General features: G+C 40.3%; 1 protein-coding gene across 3 annotated transcripts in view; it reads right to left on the bottom strand.

Moving 5' to 3' along the window:
• The window catches only part of LOC131446546 (A-kinase anchor protein 2), a 95,669-nt gene that overhangs the window by 18,548 nt on the left and 58,224 nt on the right, over nucleotides 1-18,897 (bottom strand). For all 3 annotated transcript variants that reach the window (XM_058617839.1, XM_058617841.1, XM_058617842.1), the window contains exon 9: nucleotides 16,591-16,676. In XM_058617839.1, coding sequence (XP_058473822.1) covers nucleotides 16,591-16,676 — 86 coding nt within the window. The remainder of the gene's footprint in view (nucleotides 1-16,590; nucleotides 16,677-18,897) is intronic.

The raw sequence follows: 18,897 nt of genomic DNA, 5'->3' as shown, positions 1-18,897 counted from the left end.
CACATGATAATATTTTTGCTGTACTGGGCTGATTTCCCTTAGTAAACTGGTTCAGCATAAGTGTATTAAGCAGCAGTTAATGTACAGTCGTGGTCATCTTGATCAAACTCCATTAGTCCTGGGCCATTCTCACATTCAGATGCCCACTATGACATGTGTAAGTGGTTTTTGATATCTTGACTTTTGAATGCCATGGTATGAATATCCAGCCTGGGTGAACTCAGCCAAAGCTGCCAGCGCTTTGATTTCACTCTGCAGACACGTCTGGCAAGGATGCCGTTTGGCCAGACTACAGAATCTCCCCAAAAAAGAGAACCAATCATAAACTGGCGCTGAAGAGTTGGGCTTCAGGCGATGACAACAGAGAAGAGACTTCTTCGGTGGCAGGTTTTGCATACATCCAACATGGCTGCCACCAAAGAACAGCTGTCTTTCGGTTCGGCTGTTGCCTTTTTGAAAGTGGGAGGTGACTACACCCTTTAGTACTCAATCTACAATGAGATTGAAATACAGTCTGACAGTAGCCAGGCTAATGAATGCCATCCAATCATGATCAGCCCATTCCTTGAAGGACAAACCCTTGGCGTGAATTTGCCACTCCTGGAAGTACACTACACTCATTTTAGTACGAATGAAACTGCAGTGATGTACGTGCATAAGAGCGTGAATAGAACCAGGAACGCAGAAAGTGTGATCCAGGTCTTGCCATGTGACAAACTAAAGACCGAAGATTTACAGATTCAAGGAGCCTTGAAAGATTAAACAAAACCAACTCACATAATCCTGACTCCATTATATCATGGAGTCAGAAGTATTTCATTTCAACAGCCTTTCTGTTTGTCATGTTATCTCTGCTTTTCCACCTACAACAGGAATAAGAAAATGTCACACCCTTCCACGTGTTTTCTTTGCCAATAACCTTTTTTTTTTTACGAGCTTTACCCTTTCCTTCCTTCCCTCGGCCTCCACTGGTTACATAACCGTTCAGTTCCCTCCTGCTGTTAATCAAGCAGGACACACAGTGCATGCTGTCAGCTATCACTCCCTTTGTTTCATATCAGATGACACACAGCAACGGTCGGTGAATGCAACAATTCAAAAGGCCAGAACATATTCCGCATTCCAAAAAAGCAATCTCAGAATAAGACAATATGAGTCTCATTAGAGTCAGACAAAAAAAACCCAAGTGTAATGTCTCACATGATGGAACAAATCTTTACTGGAGAAGGAGCAGACACATGGTTGACTGGTCATTGAATTCTAATCCTTTGCTTTACATGAATCAGGCGATTTTAGTGTTCGGTCTCTCAAGGCTTTCACTGCAGAGACCACACAGTGACTCAGAACAACAAAAGCTCAACAACTTCTATTTCCAAGCATCACAGACAACTAGGGCTGCAACTAACGAGTACTTGTTTAGTCCATAAAATATCAGAAAATGTTGATCAGTGTTTCCCAAACCTGGAAATGATGATGTCCTTGAATGTCTTTTTTTGTGCACAAACTAAAATGATTCCGTGTTAATGATTTATTTGTAATATGGAAAATATTCACATTTAAAAGCTGAAAAATCTGAAAACTTTCAGCTCTATTGACAACCATAGCTTATCCCATGAATTGGCCAAATATGCTGCCAAATTTGACTTGCATATGAAAACTTTATAGATACAAAGTAAACCAATAAGTAATTATATGCTATTATTGATATTATTACTAATTTATATGTAATATAAAAACACATTTACATCTCAGAAAAAGGAGTGCATACTCGATATGCACAGAAAAATGTGTTTATCTAGCTCTATGTTTGGTTTTGTTTTAATTGTATTTATTGTGATTTATTTTTTTCAACCCCTTATTCAACCAGAAATAAAACTCATTGAGAATAAAAATCTCCTTTGCAATAGTGTCCTGGCCAAGACAAGCAGCTGTGCAAATAGGACAAGCTAACAGCTATGCGGCACACAGAATTCAATTAGGAAACAAAAATAAATAAAAAATATACATAAAGTCTCGGTTAGGGTCTCATTTAGTCTCCGTCTGATGTTACCGGTGTTAAACAGTTAACACAAATCAGCTGTTTAAAGTCATTGCCTAGAAGGACGCTGATTAGATTAGTGACATTAAAGCACAGCACAAACCACAGAAGGCTGAGTTCTTACTACTCGTACATGCTGTTATGACACAACCTGTTAAATACAGCACATTTTGTATTGATAATCAAAACTATGCTACTAAAATGTGCAACAACACAGCGACTGTGGTGAACTTATCAGTCTGACCTTGTTGTACGTCTTTAGCGCCAACTCTGACTCTTGCTGTTTTTTAGAAAAGCATCATTTAAACGCAGTTTGGCTAAAGTTTAACCATTAACAATTAAAATAATACAGCTAAGAACACATAATTAAAGACCAGTAGCTTTAGCCGGAGCATATGATTAACACCGCTGTCCTGTGAGAGTGAGCTGCTTCTCAGTGCTAGCTTATAGCATTAACTAGCGCTGCGGAGGAGCAGCGTGTTAATCACTCGTCTATATCCGGAAACTGGCTCATTAGGCTGCAGTATTTAGACAGAGGAAGGAGGTAAACAGCGTTTAACAGCAAACATGTCTGAGCCTGTCACTTTATTTAAATGCTTATATATGCTAAAGCTAAGCGCTCGCATTCATGTCACCCCCCCCGGTTTAATCCCCAGACAATCCCTAATGTGCTACATCATCATTTTCCTTTACTTCATAATAAATAGCAAATTTTACCTCCCGGCTGCCGCTGACCTGGATTTGAACTGAACTTTAAAGGAAAACTCCCCCCAAATTTGTGTAACACAGTCCACCACATTCTCTACATTCCAATCATTACGTCCTCAAACAGCCTCGGCATCACTCACTGAGGAAAGAAGTGAAGTGATAGCAGTGATTATAGCAGAGTTTTCAAAAAGTAATAGTATTTTCAAACCGAAAATCGTAATTATAATTATAATAATTATTAATTATTATAGCAAATTGGAGAGGAATTTGTCTGCATTTCTTGGCTCTTTTATGACATTAAACTAAATAACATTGGACAAAACTTTTTTAGATTTAAGGACATTTTGAGCTTTGGGAGACACTCCCTGGTCAACATTTGACATCATTTTTCTGCGTTTAATGGAAAAATAAAAGAACAGATTGGATAATAATGGAAATAATCCTTAGTTACAGCTGTCATGCCCCGCCTCCTTTCTCTCCTGCATTCACATCAGCATGCAATCAGTTCACCTGCGGCGGGAGCACACCTGCTCCCAATCTAATCATCAAGCCTCTACTTATTCCCTGGATCTCCAGCCTCTCGTCGCCAGACTGTTACAGACCTCTCTGTATGAACGTCACAGCTCTCTAGAAGATATCCTCTAGTGCTAGTTATTTGGTACTGTCAATATTAAGTATTTTGTGTCATGTGGTGGATAGGCTGCATTTCATTTTACCTGAAGCTTGAGTTAAATATGTATCACAAAGCAAATCAAAATAATTGCAGTTAGATTTGCCGATATTGTTCAGCCCTAAATGTTTGAGACAGATTTTAGGGATGAGCTGATCTATCAATATTGGTCCGATAATGGTCAAAATTACTGGAATAGATGTAAGAAAATTTAAATGCTAAATATGGCTTCTCAATCCTGGTCCTGATCCTGCATGTTTTAGATGTTTCAGGTGTGTTGAAGCAGACCAGAAGCAGACTATATATATATATATATATATATATATATATATGTATATATCTCTATCGACGATATCAGACTGATTTGATATCAGTAGATCAAGGTTGTGATATTGGTCATATTTTGGATACGAATGGTGATATCTCTGCAACTCTAACAGCGTTTCCTCAAAACTAAACTAAAAGTGGATACAAATGTTCACGTCAGAGATTTTTCCCACTGACACACATGTATACAAACTGAAACCATAAAACAGGCCCTCGAAGAGGTTGTCAGAAATGTAATAACTCCCAAAATGCTGACTTTCAGCGTCCCCAGCGCAGAGTTCTTACAAGATTATGAAAACACAGCCCGCACAGTACACACATTCTGGAACACCTAGAGCCCACATGGCACGCTGACATTCCAGTCTGAAGCTGGAATGTGATAAAAGAGACTTTCAGCTTTTCAACACCAAACACGGCGCTGTGTGTTGTGCGATGAGGCCCTGACATTAGAGGTCAACCTCCCCTGCTGACTTCCCCGAATCACAGAGTCACTGAAAAAAAGGCTTTGCTGTAGGTAAGATAAGATAGGTTCTACCAGTTTGTTGTGAATTCTGGTGATGGAGGGGGTGAAAATAAATACTATCCTGCTCTTTCTCCTCCTGTCAGAGAAGTACAAGTTACGAGTTAGAGAAGAATGTTAATGTCCGTCTCCTCCCCTGTATTTTCTGCTGCCTCGGTACATGTTTGTTGTAAACATGGTATTTGTGCAAATAGGTGGTATGTGCTTCGCTGTGAGTTCAATGAATGGCTTCTGTCGCGCGGCACAACAATACTCGGTGGATGTAATGGACAATAGTGGGTGGTGGAGCTTTTGTTGTAAAGGAGGCCATCACATGGCCAAGTTTGTATTGTTGCATTTCCTGCATCCCTCCTGTTCTCTTCCCCTCTGGAACACAAACATCTCCAAAAAAAACAAATGAACACAATTATTTCCTATGATGGAATGTGACAAAGTGATTTGAGGTAATGATATGGCGGCGGGACACCGGTGCCTCACAGCAGGAAGGTTTTTGGTCCAAAGTTGGGTTTTTTGTCCAGGTCGTTCCTGTTTGGAATTTGCATGTTTCCCCCCTCAGGTTATGTCTAGAACTTAAAGCACATAGAACAAAAAGTACATTTTCTAAACGATACCGACCTTCATTTGAAATATCTGCTATCAATTCATACAATCCTTCAATCACTCTTTTAATTAATGCCATTTCCTTAATCCTCTACACAAATGATGCAAGAATTTTGTGGTCACACAAGAATTGATGTGAACGTCTTCATCTCTGATTCTATTAGTTTGTTTTCCTCCCTTTTTAGAAAGGAAAGGGACTTTTTTTTCAAGATGGCGGCGTGAGGGAAGGTCGCGTTCGAGAGAGCTGTTGCGCTTATTAGCTGATTTATTCACTTAATCCTACAAAAATTACATTTCAAACTCCTAATGGTTTATTAGCCTAACATGAACATTGACAGCTACTTTCTGAGACAATCCGACAGCATGCCACGTAAGAAAAATCAAGCTCCCGATGACGTTGAGCACAACCAACGGGCGAGCGAAGCCCAAGCAGGAGCTAGCATCATAGCCGACACCACAGCTGAAACTAGTTTAAGGGCACTTCGGGAAGCGGTGGGCGAAATTACAGCTAACATATCTAAAGTTATTGACGACAAACTAGGCCCACTGTCAGAGCTCTTGAAAATACACAGAGAAGAACTTGACAGTCACGGGAAGCGAATAACGGAGGCCGAACAGAGGATCTCAGCGCTGGAGGATGCCGCAGACCCGGTCGACAGAAAGTTGGAGGCGCTGGAAAAGATGGTGTGTGAATTACGTGAGCGGTCCGACGACCTGGAAAACAGAGGACGACGTAAAAATATCCGTATCGTCGGACTCCCAGAGAAGGCTGAAGGAGACGACCCGACTCAGTTCTTTGAGGCTTGGCTCCCTAAAATTCTTCGCATCGCAACGAAGTCTGGTCGCATAAAGTTGGAGAGAGCGCACCGCTTACTGGCCGCAATGCCCCCCTCCACCCAGAGACCGCGCTCGGTGCTGGTCAGGTTCCACAATTATCAAGATAAACAACGTGTGATGAATGCGGCGTGGGAAATGGGAAGGAAAAATGAAGCGTTGAAATACGTGGACGCGACGGTGATGATATTTCAGGACTTTTCAGCATCCGTTCTCCGCAGGAGAAGGGGTTATGACGGAGTGAAGAAACAGCTGAGAGCGCTCGGGGCCGACTACAGGCAAGTCTACCCCGCATCACTGAGAGTCACCTGTCGCGGATCCACCAAGATGTTCCACGACCCAGCCACGGTTGAGAAATACGTCCAGTCACTGAAGGATGCCCCTCGTGATGATAATGATGATGTGTGAGCATTAATCTGTAAGTCTGTCGGACTTTTAGTAGACTCTTAGTAGGTTTTGCTGTCATATAATGTATAAGCATTAAGCATTACACTTGATTTCTGTCTGTTACCTTTGTAGGATCATTATAAGCAATGCCTCCGGATTTCTCGGATAGATATCTTTCTTTTGTTGCTGGAGAAACCTTTCACTCGAGCTCCTCCAAGTTTAGGAGAAGGACAGTGTATATTTTATGCCAGTGTTTGGCAGAGGGTGCGTTAGACGCACTGTTTTTTGTTATGACCTTCATAATGTTCTGTTTCTGTTTTGTTTTATTTGGCTCACTTTGTTAGGGATTTCATTACAGGCAATGTGTTCAGGTAATATTTTAGTTCAGAACCCATGATCATGTCAGCCTTGAAGCTATGCACCTGGAACGTAAATGGTGTTCATACGCCTGTCAAACGGAAAAAGATTTTAACTTATCTTAAAAAGGAATGCGTTGACATAGCACTATTGCAAGAGACACATCTAAACGACAGTGAACATTTGAAATTACAACAAGGAGGTTTTGGACAGGTTTATTTTTCATCTTTTACTTCAAGGAGTAGAGGTGTGGCCATTCTAATTAAGAGAAATGTACCATTCAAACTTCTAGACTGTACAAAAGACAGAGCAGGTTGTTATGTGATTGTGAGAGGCATACTTTATGGGGAAGAAATTGCTATAATGAATATTTACAACCCACCTGGATACCCAAGCGACCTCCTCACTACTTCTTTCTCTAAGGTGATAGGTCTTAATGTCAGAAACACTTTTATTGGAGGAGACTTTAACTGCCATTTAAATCCTATTGTAGACAAATCTCCACCTGGTAAATTATCACTTTCACCCCAAGCTAAAAGGGTCACAGCACTCTGTGAAGACCTAGACTATACAGATGTGTGGAGAGCCCAACATGTAGCTGAGAGAGAATATACCTTTTTCTCAAATGTTTACAAATCCTATACCAGGATTGATTATTTCTTTCTCCCGAGAACCCTACTGTCGTCAGTTATATCCAGTGCTATAGGAAATATAATTATTTCTGATCATGCTGCTGTGTTCATACAATATGATTTAGGGAACCCAGTCAACCAAACCAAACACTGGAAATTCAACCCTTCTATCCTAACTGACAACAATTTTTTATCTTACTTTAGAGAAGAATTTCACTCGTTTTTATCTGTTAATTCAGCCTCCACCAGTGATTCTTCATTATTATGGGAAACGTCTAAAGCCTTCTCCAGAGGTATTATTATATCTTATATGTCCACTAAGAGGCGAAGACAGGATGGACAAAGGAAAATTTTAGAATCTAAACTGAAGTATGCAGAGAAAGAATATGTAAAAAACTCGTCTGTACAGAAACTTAAAGAGATCTCTGCAATTAGGTGCGCTTTAAATCTGTTATGGACTAAGGATGCGGAAGGTAAAATCAGACTTGCCAAACAAAAAATGTACGAACATGGAGATAAAGCTGGGAGATATCTATCATATTTGACGAAGAAAAAGGCTGATTCACGAATTATCTCTTCAGTCATAGACAGTCAGGGTAAACAGACTTTTAATACTGTGGCCATTAATAAGGCTTTTAAAACCTACTATGAAAACTTGTATAAATCTGAACTATATAATGATACAACTGACAAAATGAACAATTTTTTCTCCTCTCTTAACCTTCCTAGCTTATCTGATGCCCAGAAAGCATGTCTTGAAGCTCCCATATCTAAGACAGAGTTGCTCAATGCTATTAAAGGGTTACAATCTGGTAAAGCGCCAGGTCCAGATGGATTCAGTAGCGAATTCTACAAAGAGTTCTGTGATTTACTGGCCGACCCACTTCTAGACATGTTTAATGACTCTTTTAAGAAAGGTGTTTTACCACAGTCTTTGAGAGAAGCGCACATCTCTCTCATTTTAAAAAAAGGGAAAATCCCTGAAGATTGTGCATCATACAGGCCTATTTCCTTATTGAATGCTGATCTAAAACTTCTCTCCAAAATATTAGCAACAAGACTGGAAGGCGTACTCCCTGTTCTTATAAATGCCGACCAAACTGGATTCATTAAGGGTCGTAATTCATACAATAATATGCGCAGATTACTGAACACAATTCAGGTTTTTCAACAGCAGTCTTTGAATGGTCTGGTGCTTTCTCTGGATGCCGAGAAGGCGTTTGACCGTGTAGAGATGCCATACCTGTTTTTTACACTTTACAAATTTGGCCTAAGTGAAAATTTTATAACCTGGATTAAACTACTTTATACAAATCCCCTGTCAGCAGTGCTTACAAATGGGTTGCAATCTTCTAACTTTGAAATTTTTAGAGGTACAAGGCAAGGGTGTCCTCTATCGCCCCTGCTCTTCGCCTTGGCAATTGAGCCACTTGCTGAAGCTATTAGGACTAATGGAAACATACATGGTCTCACTATGGCCACTAGACAACACAAGATTACTCTTTATGCTGACGATGTCTTGATTGTTGTGACTGAACCTGAGGTATCTATCCCAGCCCTTATTGAGACCATTAATGAGTTCAGTATTTTCTCTGGTTACAGAATAAATTATGGTAAATCGGAAGTGATGCCATTAGGTTGCCTGAAACAGATACCTAAAACCCCATCCCCCTTCCCGTTTAAATGGTCCCCAGAAGGTTTTGTCTATTTGGGAATACGTGTAACACCCTCGTTTGATCAGCTTTACAAAGCAAATTTCCCACCCATATTTGAGCGTATAAGACTAGACCTAGAGAGATGGAATACTCTTCCAATTTCCTGGTTAGGTCGTGTCGCACTCCTAAAAATGAACATTCTCCCTAGGCTACTTTACCCCATACAAATGATCCCAGTCGTGTTCCTCCATAAGACTATTAAACAGTTAAATAGTTGGTTTAGCTCCTTTATATGGTCTAAGAGGAGACCACGCCTGAAAATAGCTACGCTATGTCTTCCATCCTCAGAGGGGGGTCTCGACCTCCCGGACATTAGAAAATTTCAGCTCAGTGTTCATTTGCGTACCATAGCTGACTGGGTGCATAATAAATCCACGTCTCTCTGGATGGATGTAGAAAGTTCAATGTCTAAATATCCTTTGGATAATCTTCTGTTTATTAGAAAAAATACATCTTTGAAATCTGCTTGTACTAACCCTATTACGATCTCCACAGTTAAGGCATGGCATGCCATCAGAAAATTAGAGGGCAGATCTCGATTCACGTCTGTATTCACTCCGATATGCGACAACCCTGACTTCCTCCCTGGGCTAATGGACAATAACTTCCAGATTTGGGTAAACAAAGGAATATCTACTTTACGCAACCTACTGGAAGGCCCCACCATGATGTCTTTTAGTCAGCTGAAGGGGAAATATGATATCCAACAACAAGACTTCTTTCGGTATTTGCAAGTGAGAAATTTTATCACTAGGGATACCTCAATCCTTCAGTGTCAGGATGTCTCACACCTAGAGAGGCAGCTCTTTTGGCTAAAGTCTGGCGGTTCTATTAGCCTGTTTTATAATATTCTTAAAGAGTATAACATCGCAAACACCTCCTCTCTGAAGGGCTTATGGGAAAGAGAACTTAATGTTAAGATAACAGATGATGACTGGAATGACGCTTGGAAAAATGCAAAAACACTGAATGTCTGTAACCGAGTGAGAGCTATGCAGCTAAAGCTCCTACACAGGGTTCATATATCTCCCTCTCAGCGCCACAAATACAGCCCTAATACATCTCCACTGTGCCCCAAGTGTAAGACAGAAACTGGTAGTCTGACACATTGTTTATGGTATTGTAGAGAGATACAGACGTTTTGGCAGATTATAGGGCAGGAAATTAATAAGATTCTGTCTACTAATAGTAATAATAACCCTTTATACCTGCTACTCGGTATATCTGACATGTCCATCACTGACAAATTTAGAAGAAAACTTTTTCAGACACTTGCTTTCTGTGCTAGAAAGAGCATTCTTTTGAATTGGATCACAGATAAAGTTCCGTCTAAGACTCAGTGGCAAAGGGTTGTATTTGAATATGTTGTGTTGGACTTTTTGACATGTAAACTTCACAGTAATGATGATGCTTTTCGTAAAACATGGGAACCCTTTTTGTCGCATTTTGGTTTGAATATTTCCACTATTCTCACAAGAGGGTTTGTATCATAGCTCTGAATGCTCTACCTCAAAAGGGACACTTTTATTTCTGTATTCCTTTTATTTTACTTATTTGTTTTGAATGTTTTCTCCTTTGTATAAGATGTGACCCCTGAATCTTCTGCCTGTATGAATTTGAATTTGAATTTGAACTTGGATTTGAATATGTAAGTGAGCCAAATGTTTGTTTGTTTGACTGTTTTGTTTAGTGTTCTTGTCTTACCTGTTGAAAAACTAATAAACATATATTAAAAAAAAAAAAAAAGAAAGGAAAGGGAAATTACGAGGTCAGATGGAGGAGCCACATCTGTGAAAACAACTGTGCCAATAAAAGCTTATATCCAGGATTAATAAGTCATCTGCATAGAAAGCTTGGCCTGGATGAGACTAATGCATCTATACAATGGTATGACACGCCTGTACTGTAAAATACACCAGACTCCTCTGTGAAATGTTGAAATCTTAGACAATTTCCTTTGAGATTAACGCATGTTTTCAGGATTTTTAAGTCTCTTTTAACTGATCTACAGTTCAGCATTGTGCGGTTTGATTCTTGTGTCTTGTGACGTCAAGCTCATGACTCTTCTAGTGATGACACTCTCTGACCAAGGTACTATCACTAATGGAAAAAAGCATCGAGCCGTGCTGGAACTGTGAATTGGACAAAGCACCATGAGACTGAGTCATGAAAACCATCTACCATCGTGATCCTGCATCATATCCACTTCATCCTTAACTGAAGTCAAACTTCAAGCTCTTCCAGTTTGGAGATGGTCAAGGTGACCTCTTTTCACAGTGTGATCAAGTGCAGTTACCACACACACACAGGGAAACGACTGTGTCCCTTTATCTCTTTGAGCTGTCATTGAACTCCAGCGGGCCAAACAAGAATATCCACAAAGTGTCAGTCACAACCGAACAGAAGTACTTAAGATTCCAGCGACATCAGACTTGGGGAAAATATGACTTTCAAGCCTCATTCTCACAGGAGCACTCGCATGACTTCCAAGCACAAACAAACAAAACACATCACGTCTTAGTTCGTACTCCCTGAGCACAAACTCCACAGAGAAAGACCTGCGGTACAACCCGGGATCTCAACCAGCTGTGAGGCAACAATGCGAGCCACTGGACCACCATTTCCCTCGACTTCAGGTTAACTCGAATACTACTAATATTATCCTGGCCTATACGCATCATATTCTACAGACTTTGTTTCTCACAGATCTGCACAAATATCACGCAGTAATCGTTTTAAATATGCTTTCAAATGAACATTTCAGTCAAAATAATCGCAATGAGATATTTACTCAGAATCGTTCAGCCCTGGTGTGAAACTTTGGGACTGAATCCAGGCGGTAACACAAGGTGGAGTGAACCTCTCTTCCTGGAAGTCGGCCATCAACAGATCAGGCACTCAAAGGCCATCGGCCAGTTAATGTCAACAGCACTTGGAGCTCAGTGACACTGAACAGACTTCCTACAATCCTCCTCCTCCTCCCTGCCTCATGTTTTCCTCCCTCGCCTTGCATTGATTCTTCAACTTACCCCCCAAAACACACACACTTTCACCTCCCGTCACCGCCTTAAACCCATTCATGTCAGTTCCCAATTCCACCTCCCGTGACTCTCTGCTCAGAAGCTTGAGCATCATCGACCACACGGCTGTTACGTAACCTGCGATCAAGTGCGAAGAGGGTGTGTGATTTCTTGGAAGAGGGTGTGGTGCGGAGGAGGAAGCCATTATTGATAACTAATGTTGTTCACACTAAATGTAAAAATGTACTTCCACCACACACACACACACACACACAGAAACGTACTACGACAGGGACTGACCGAGAAGTCACTGGGGCGTTCAATGTGTGGCTGGTTCCTCCTGTCATTACCCGTCCAATCAAATTAGAGAGATGGCTGTGATTGTATTCTGTGCCCGGGCCGAGCAGAGTTATTGGCAAACGCTCAGTCTGAATTGGCAGTTTGCTGCTGCGGTTCGTTATTTCCAGAATCACCTCTTGATGTCGAATGATGAACAAACAAAACAGTGAGCGCTGTTCTAAAAAAGAAAGCAGGCAATAGAAATAGACGTACGCCTGCACCAATGACTTTGTTTACATCTCAGTTTTTAAGTTTCATTATTGGATTATTTCTGCCTCATAAAGTTTATTGTCATCTAGATTATGGCCCTAGAACAAATTGCAATATTGTTCACGTTTTATTAACATTTACTGATGTGTATTTGTTTAAATTCGATATTCCTGCATTAGCTCAGAGAATCAGATTTAAACTCTTTTAAAAGAACGACCTCTCAATAAATGTCTCTCATCCACAGGACCAAATTACATGCAGCAGGACAGTGTCCCTCGCTTCATACACTTAAAGTTGCTTGGCAACAGTGACGGGGTTGAAAAGGAGGGTGAATATTAAACACATGATAATCTTGAACGTAGAATAAAAGACTGTGCCAGGTCTTTCTTCACAGTGTGGTCGGTGATTAACACATGTTTGTGACAAACTCCTCTCTGTAAAATATTGTTTTTTACTTGTTATATTAGCAGGATGGAAGCTGAAAATGTTATTATTATTATTATTATCATCACATAGTTTACAAAGTGACAGGTTTAAAGTTTCAAAGGGTTTTTTTGTAAAGGAAAGAGCATGTTAGAGATGTTATTGTAAGTATAATACCATTATAATTAAAGCTTTACCCATTACAACACTTTATTGATCTAAATGCATGTCATTTAATGTTATATTGGTTTAATGAAGCTGCTATGCTGTTACTTTCTTACTTACATTCATCTTGAATCTCTTTTAAAAGAATGGCAAGACTCATTTTAGTCTAGTTTCTTAGTAATTCGCAGCTAGCTTCTTCTTCTTCTTCCGCTAATTTCCACTAAGAGCTGCAATGCAGTCCTTAATCACAAATCGAAGGTGTCCTTCATTCTAATCCTCAATCTTTCCCAAAGGAATTCAAATCCACTTTCCCCTGTTTGTGGTTCTTCTTACAATTTTCATCAAGCTGTACTCAGAGAAGTGCCAGTAGCTAACTTCGTAGTAACTAGCAGGTGGCTTTTCTTTTCAGCTCCTTAACAACTAGCAGTTATATGTTGAGCTCTTTAATTAGCTTTGTACCAACTAGCAGCTAGAGTATTAGCAACTAGTAGATGGCTTCTTTTTTTTTAGCTCCTTAACAACTAGCAGTTATTTCCTTAGCTTTATAAGCTAGCTTCTCAGAAACTAGCAGCTACATTCTTAGCAGCAGGCAGGTATAGCTTCGTAGCAACTCACAGCTGGCTCAACTAGCAGTTATTTTACTTCTTATAAGCTAGCTTCTTAGCATCTAGCAGCTGGATTCTGTGTCATGTTACTTCTCAAGTCCAAAAGATTTAGCCTTAAGAAATGAGAACTCATGACTCTGAGTCAGTGCTGTTTTATTTATGATTTTATAATGTTGAAAGCTTGACACACAGACAATTGCTGTAATTTGTGCCATTACTTGAATTGTAGAATACATTTTTGTCCTCAGTGTTCGAGCGGCTTTACAAGGTTAATTAATTGCAATGTGTGCCTTTGAAGAGCTGCGGCTTCGTTCTGTTTGTTTTGTTTTAGTTTTTTTCCATATTTGGCATGAATATGTCAGACGGACACTTGATATTTCAAATGTCAAAGTTGTTTGTTCGTGCATTAAAACCTCAGTTTGCCCACGTGAACACAGACACAGGTGTGTAGTTCTGAAATGATTCATTTTAAGTGAATCATAAATGAAGTTGATATATTGATGTATCTCAACATCCATCACATTGTTCTCTGATGGAGAACAATCTGCACAGCAGCGTATATAAATATGATACTATGATACGCTTTAAACAGTAGAAATCCAGCTAAAACAGCATGGTGATGATGTTTGATGAAGACTATTGTGACAAGCAGCAGCAATGACAACAAGTCCTGAAGCATGTGGAGGATAACAATCAGGTTAAGGTCACGTCATATGTGGGTTAAAGTGATGCAGAGGAGGAGGAGGAGGAGGAGGAGGAGCAGAGACTGTACTGCAGCAAACAGTCTGGTCCACTGACCTCCTTTGGATCTCTGTCTCTCTCCAGTATCCAGTGTCCTCCTCACTTTAAAAACAATCAGTGTAATTACAGCCTGTTTCTCCACATAAGCCACAACACACACACACACACACACACACACACACACACCCTCCTCTATGACTTTTCCTGCCTCTTTAACTTTAAATGACACCCAAATACATTTTAAGTTCATTTAATCTACCTGTGTGAAGAAGAAATAAACAGCAGTTAATCCCTGTGAGAGCTTCTTAAACCAGAGGTTAATAATAACCCGGGATTAGTTTGGCGTAACCGACCTGCGCACCGCACTTCTTCTCCTTCTTCTTCACCTTCTTCTCCTTCTCTCTGTCTTTGTCTTCTGCTTCTTCTCTTTTGCACGACCGGAATAAAAGAAACGTGGCTGCAGATGCTGCACCAGGAGGAGGAGGAGGAGGTTACATGAAACAAACGGAGAGGAGAGGAGGAGGAGGAGGAGGAGGAGCGGATGTAACGGTGACCACAGCCTGTGACTGGGATGACATTGAGCTCCCTTTACGCGCCAGCTTTTCCAACAACCAGCACCTCCCCTCTCTCTCTGTCTGTCTCTCTCTCTCTCTCTCGCTCCCTCTCTCTCTCCCTGAGAGGCACGCGCTCTGAATAATGCAGGGGGCTCGTGAGCTCCCGGGAGTCCTTTCTGTCCCGTTCCACAGATAATCAAAAGAGCGAGCCGCGCCGCGCGCACAATGAGGCCCCGAGCCGCGAGGATCGGGTTACAGCTGCCTTTCATTCATTTATTCAGCTGCTAAACAATCTGACTGCACCACCACCACCACCACCACCTCCTCCATCATCACCCTCCTCCTCCTCCTCCTCCTCTCTGTCCATCTGTCCACTTCCACATCCAAACCCCCCCCCCCCCCCCCCCCCCCCAGACTCTCTCTGCTCTGCTGGTGTCTTCACACAATAGAAACAAAAAGACTCCAGAAACACTTCAGGAAAGAAAAACCTGCATTTACTCAAGTTTTGTGCTTTAAAGTTGTTTAAGATTCAGTATGTTATCACTCTGTTGTCATTGGGACAAAATAAAACCTAATAGATACCTTTCAAAATAAGAGCTGAAAACAAGTAAACACCACAGCTGCTGCCATGTTGGCAGGAAGTCACCAGCACTTCCTGTATTGCTAGGCAGCACAATTTACTGTTGCACATTGTTCCCATAGATCATCGCACATTTTAACAGTATTTTTGTATTTTTACCAACATGAGATCACATGGTTCAGCAGGGGTGTGGCAGTTAGGGAACAACAAAAAAAAGTGACCGCGCTACGTCCCCAGAGATTAAAGAGGCAGAGTAAGTTGAAATGCTGCATTCACTGATTATTATTTATTCACAATTTAAAGTTAAAAGCTCAACAACTCTGTATTTTTTTTACTTTGTGTTTTTAGTCTGTTGACACAGTTCATAGTATTTTCAGAGTCAGTACGTTTACAAGCACAGTTTAATCGAGCTAAGGTCATAGTCGGACTAAGGCAGGCAATCGGACAACTGAGTTTACATACAGAGGAGAAAACTGATTTATTGGCCGTGTACGTGTGACTCCGCCTCCGTATGTATCTCTCTATAAGCTAGTGCGTATTGAAAAGTTTATATTATCTGTTTATATTATCTGGGTCAAAGACCGACTCTAGTCTGACTAAGCGTATACATGCAGGAGTAATAGGACTATGAATCACATTATCCAGCTTTGTTTGTCTGACTAAGACTAGCTCGATTTTAATCAGTCTAACGTGTTTACATGACATGAAGAAAACCAAATTATTGTCTTAATCCGACTAAAATCAGACTTTTAGCTGACAGTGAGCTGCTGCTGTGAGTCAGAGATGCCAAACGTAAAAGTACTCCTCTCAAAAATGTCTCAACATGGGGACAAGCAAAAAATGATGGTCTGCAGTGAAGCTGTATAATCACACTGTATTCCCACAAAGAAAATGTACTTTTGTAAAAGGCAAACGTTGCTTATTACTAAGTTACAGCAGGAGAACGTCCTGTTTTGTTCTGCTCTGTTTTCTCACAACAAAAAGGGTAAATAAAAAAGTAGATCATGGAAATAATCTGGTTTTATCACTGCACGACGACAGGTTTGTCCTGGCAGACGGCTGATAACGTGAGTGTACGTTATCTTACAAATACGGCAGATATGCTATCAAAATGTGTAATATAATCACAAAAAATGACACACACACACACACAGAGACGACTCACCATGGCAGTGTGAGGATGTCTGGTCGGAATGGGAGCTTGATGGCCATTTTCTGTTGTCACGGCAACCTCTGGTGTTTGGTCGAACCCTGTGATAAAACATTTTATTATTATTATTGTTGTTATTATCATTATTATTATTATTATTGTCATCTTTCAGAGACAATTTGGACTCCAGGAGAGCATTTGTTTCTGCATGACTAAGCAGTTTTTTCTACCGTGAGAACTTAAGTTCATGTGATTTCTTCTCTTGTCATCCTCAAACCTCCTGACTCTCACACTCGCTGCAGGAACAATGCAGCAGCAGCAGAACACACGGACATGAATGAGTGTAGCTTTTACTTTTACTGCCATAAAGTCTCAGCCAACAGCTCTACTGCTTTAATCCATGTATTTATTGGCTTATTTTGCCACGTATATTCCACACTAATAAACATTTCTGTTAGTTCAGTGAACACACACTGGTGATACAATTAGGGGTACATGAAAATAAAGGAGAGAATAAACAGACTAAACTTGCTATTTTTAGTGCTGATATTAATCCTCATTAATCATTAAAACAACCTTTCTGCACATATACTGATACCAATGTGTCAAATAATTCCCTTTTTCTGTGTATGTGTGTCTGTATCTGTGTGTGATGGTTTGCAGGTGTGTGTGCTTGATTGAATCACGTGTGTGCGTGTGTGTGTGTGTGTGTGTGTGTGTGTACAGGTGGATCCTGGGAGCTGATTGGTCTGCACAGTATAAAAAGCCTGATTATCACAGCTGCACTGGACTTCCCCTGAATCACTCACAGCCGGACTGCAGCAGACATTTTGTGCTTGTTGTTGTTGTTGTTGTTGTTGTTGTTGTTGTTGTTGTTGTTGTTGTTGTTGTTGGGATTTTTCTTTGGATTTGGGGGAAAAGGGAGTTTCTTCTTTCTCACTTTGATCAGATTTTCCTCTCTGCCTGTTCTTAACAAGAATTCCATGAACTGAGCAACAGTAATCTTATTATACCAACATATGACATATTCTTAATAAAACTGTCCTCAGGGACAAGACAGGTTTACATTGTCTTTGTCTTCTTATTTAACGACTCAACAACTGAATCTGAGTCTCTATGAGGGGTTTTAGAAGAATCTGATCTAAGTCTGATGGCTTAAATAAAGATGAATCCTGTGTCTTAAAGACAGTAAGAACACACATTTTTTGGAACACACAACAAAAGATGATTTCCTCACGTAGATACAGTCAGTGTGCTGTACTTTTATTTTATAATCTGATCAGTGGCTCATCTCATGACCTCAGTGTCTGTTTTTGAGTCTGTGCAAAAAGGACAAGAATCGATATAGAGAGTTTTTAAAGGAAGCACTAAACAGATTTAGATTAGTATAATAGTATAAGAAGTAGAAGTGACTGAGGGTTGTGCTACTCTTTGAGGAGACTAGGAAATTAAACTTGGTTCACGTATCATCCAATAATTTAGCTCCAACTCACATAATCTGCCTGTGCTGTTTATTTCCTTGTGTCATTTCTGTGAGTAATAAATAGAATTAAGCCACGAAGTCACTGAATGACCTCAGCACACATGACACACTCATAGAAGCTGATTTTTTTAATGCACATGATTCTTAAACATGTGTTTTTCTCCCTCACTCTTGATAACGTTATTTTACAGCTGTGTGTGTGTGTGTGTGTGTGTGTGTGTGTGTGCGTGCGTAATGATAATGACGTCTATAATGGACTCCAGCGACACACACACACACACACACACCATGCAGCCTGTAATCATCTCCAGATTAGATTAAATCAGTTAGTGTCCGTTATTAGAGAAAACATGCCTGTGTCCTGTGTGTGTGTGTGTGTGTGTGTGTGTGAGATGACATCATCATTAATGGACATTCATTTTGTGGTCTGGTTTTTCTCCGCGGCGTTGCATCGTCAGATCACGTGTACAGAAACATCCAGTCTGTCATCTCAGATAAACTCAGATATAAAACGATGACATAACACAACAAATACAACTTTTATTAAACTGATTATTGCAGGAAATGAACTTTTGCTGATTTATGCTGTGTGTTAAAAGTCTCTGTGTTGATCCTGACGTTTTTATGAGCAAAAGTAAAACAACTTTCACGCAATTTGCTCTCAAATATCTGGTTATTTACGTCTGTATCAGTGCTGTCACTATAGTCTGATTAAAAACTGCTGCATTTGGTCCAAGGTGGCGCCCCCTAGAGCCCAGGGAAAACAAGGAGATTAATAATTAACAAGCTGATTAATTTAGCTATTTATTTATCTACCAACTCTACTTTCTTTTATTCTC

The sequence above is a fragment of the Solea solea genome, chromosome 19 (assembly GCF_958295425.1).
Source record: "Solea solea chromosome 19, fSolSol10.1, whole genome shotgun sequence".
Classification (NCBI taxonomy): domain Eukaryota; kingdom Metazoa; phylum Chordata; class Actinopteri; order Pleuronectiformes; family Soleidae; genus Solea; species Solea solea.
The sequence above is the reverse complement of the archived record's forward strand: the minus strand, read 5'-3'. Positions and strand labels throughout refer to the sequence as shown.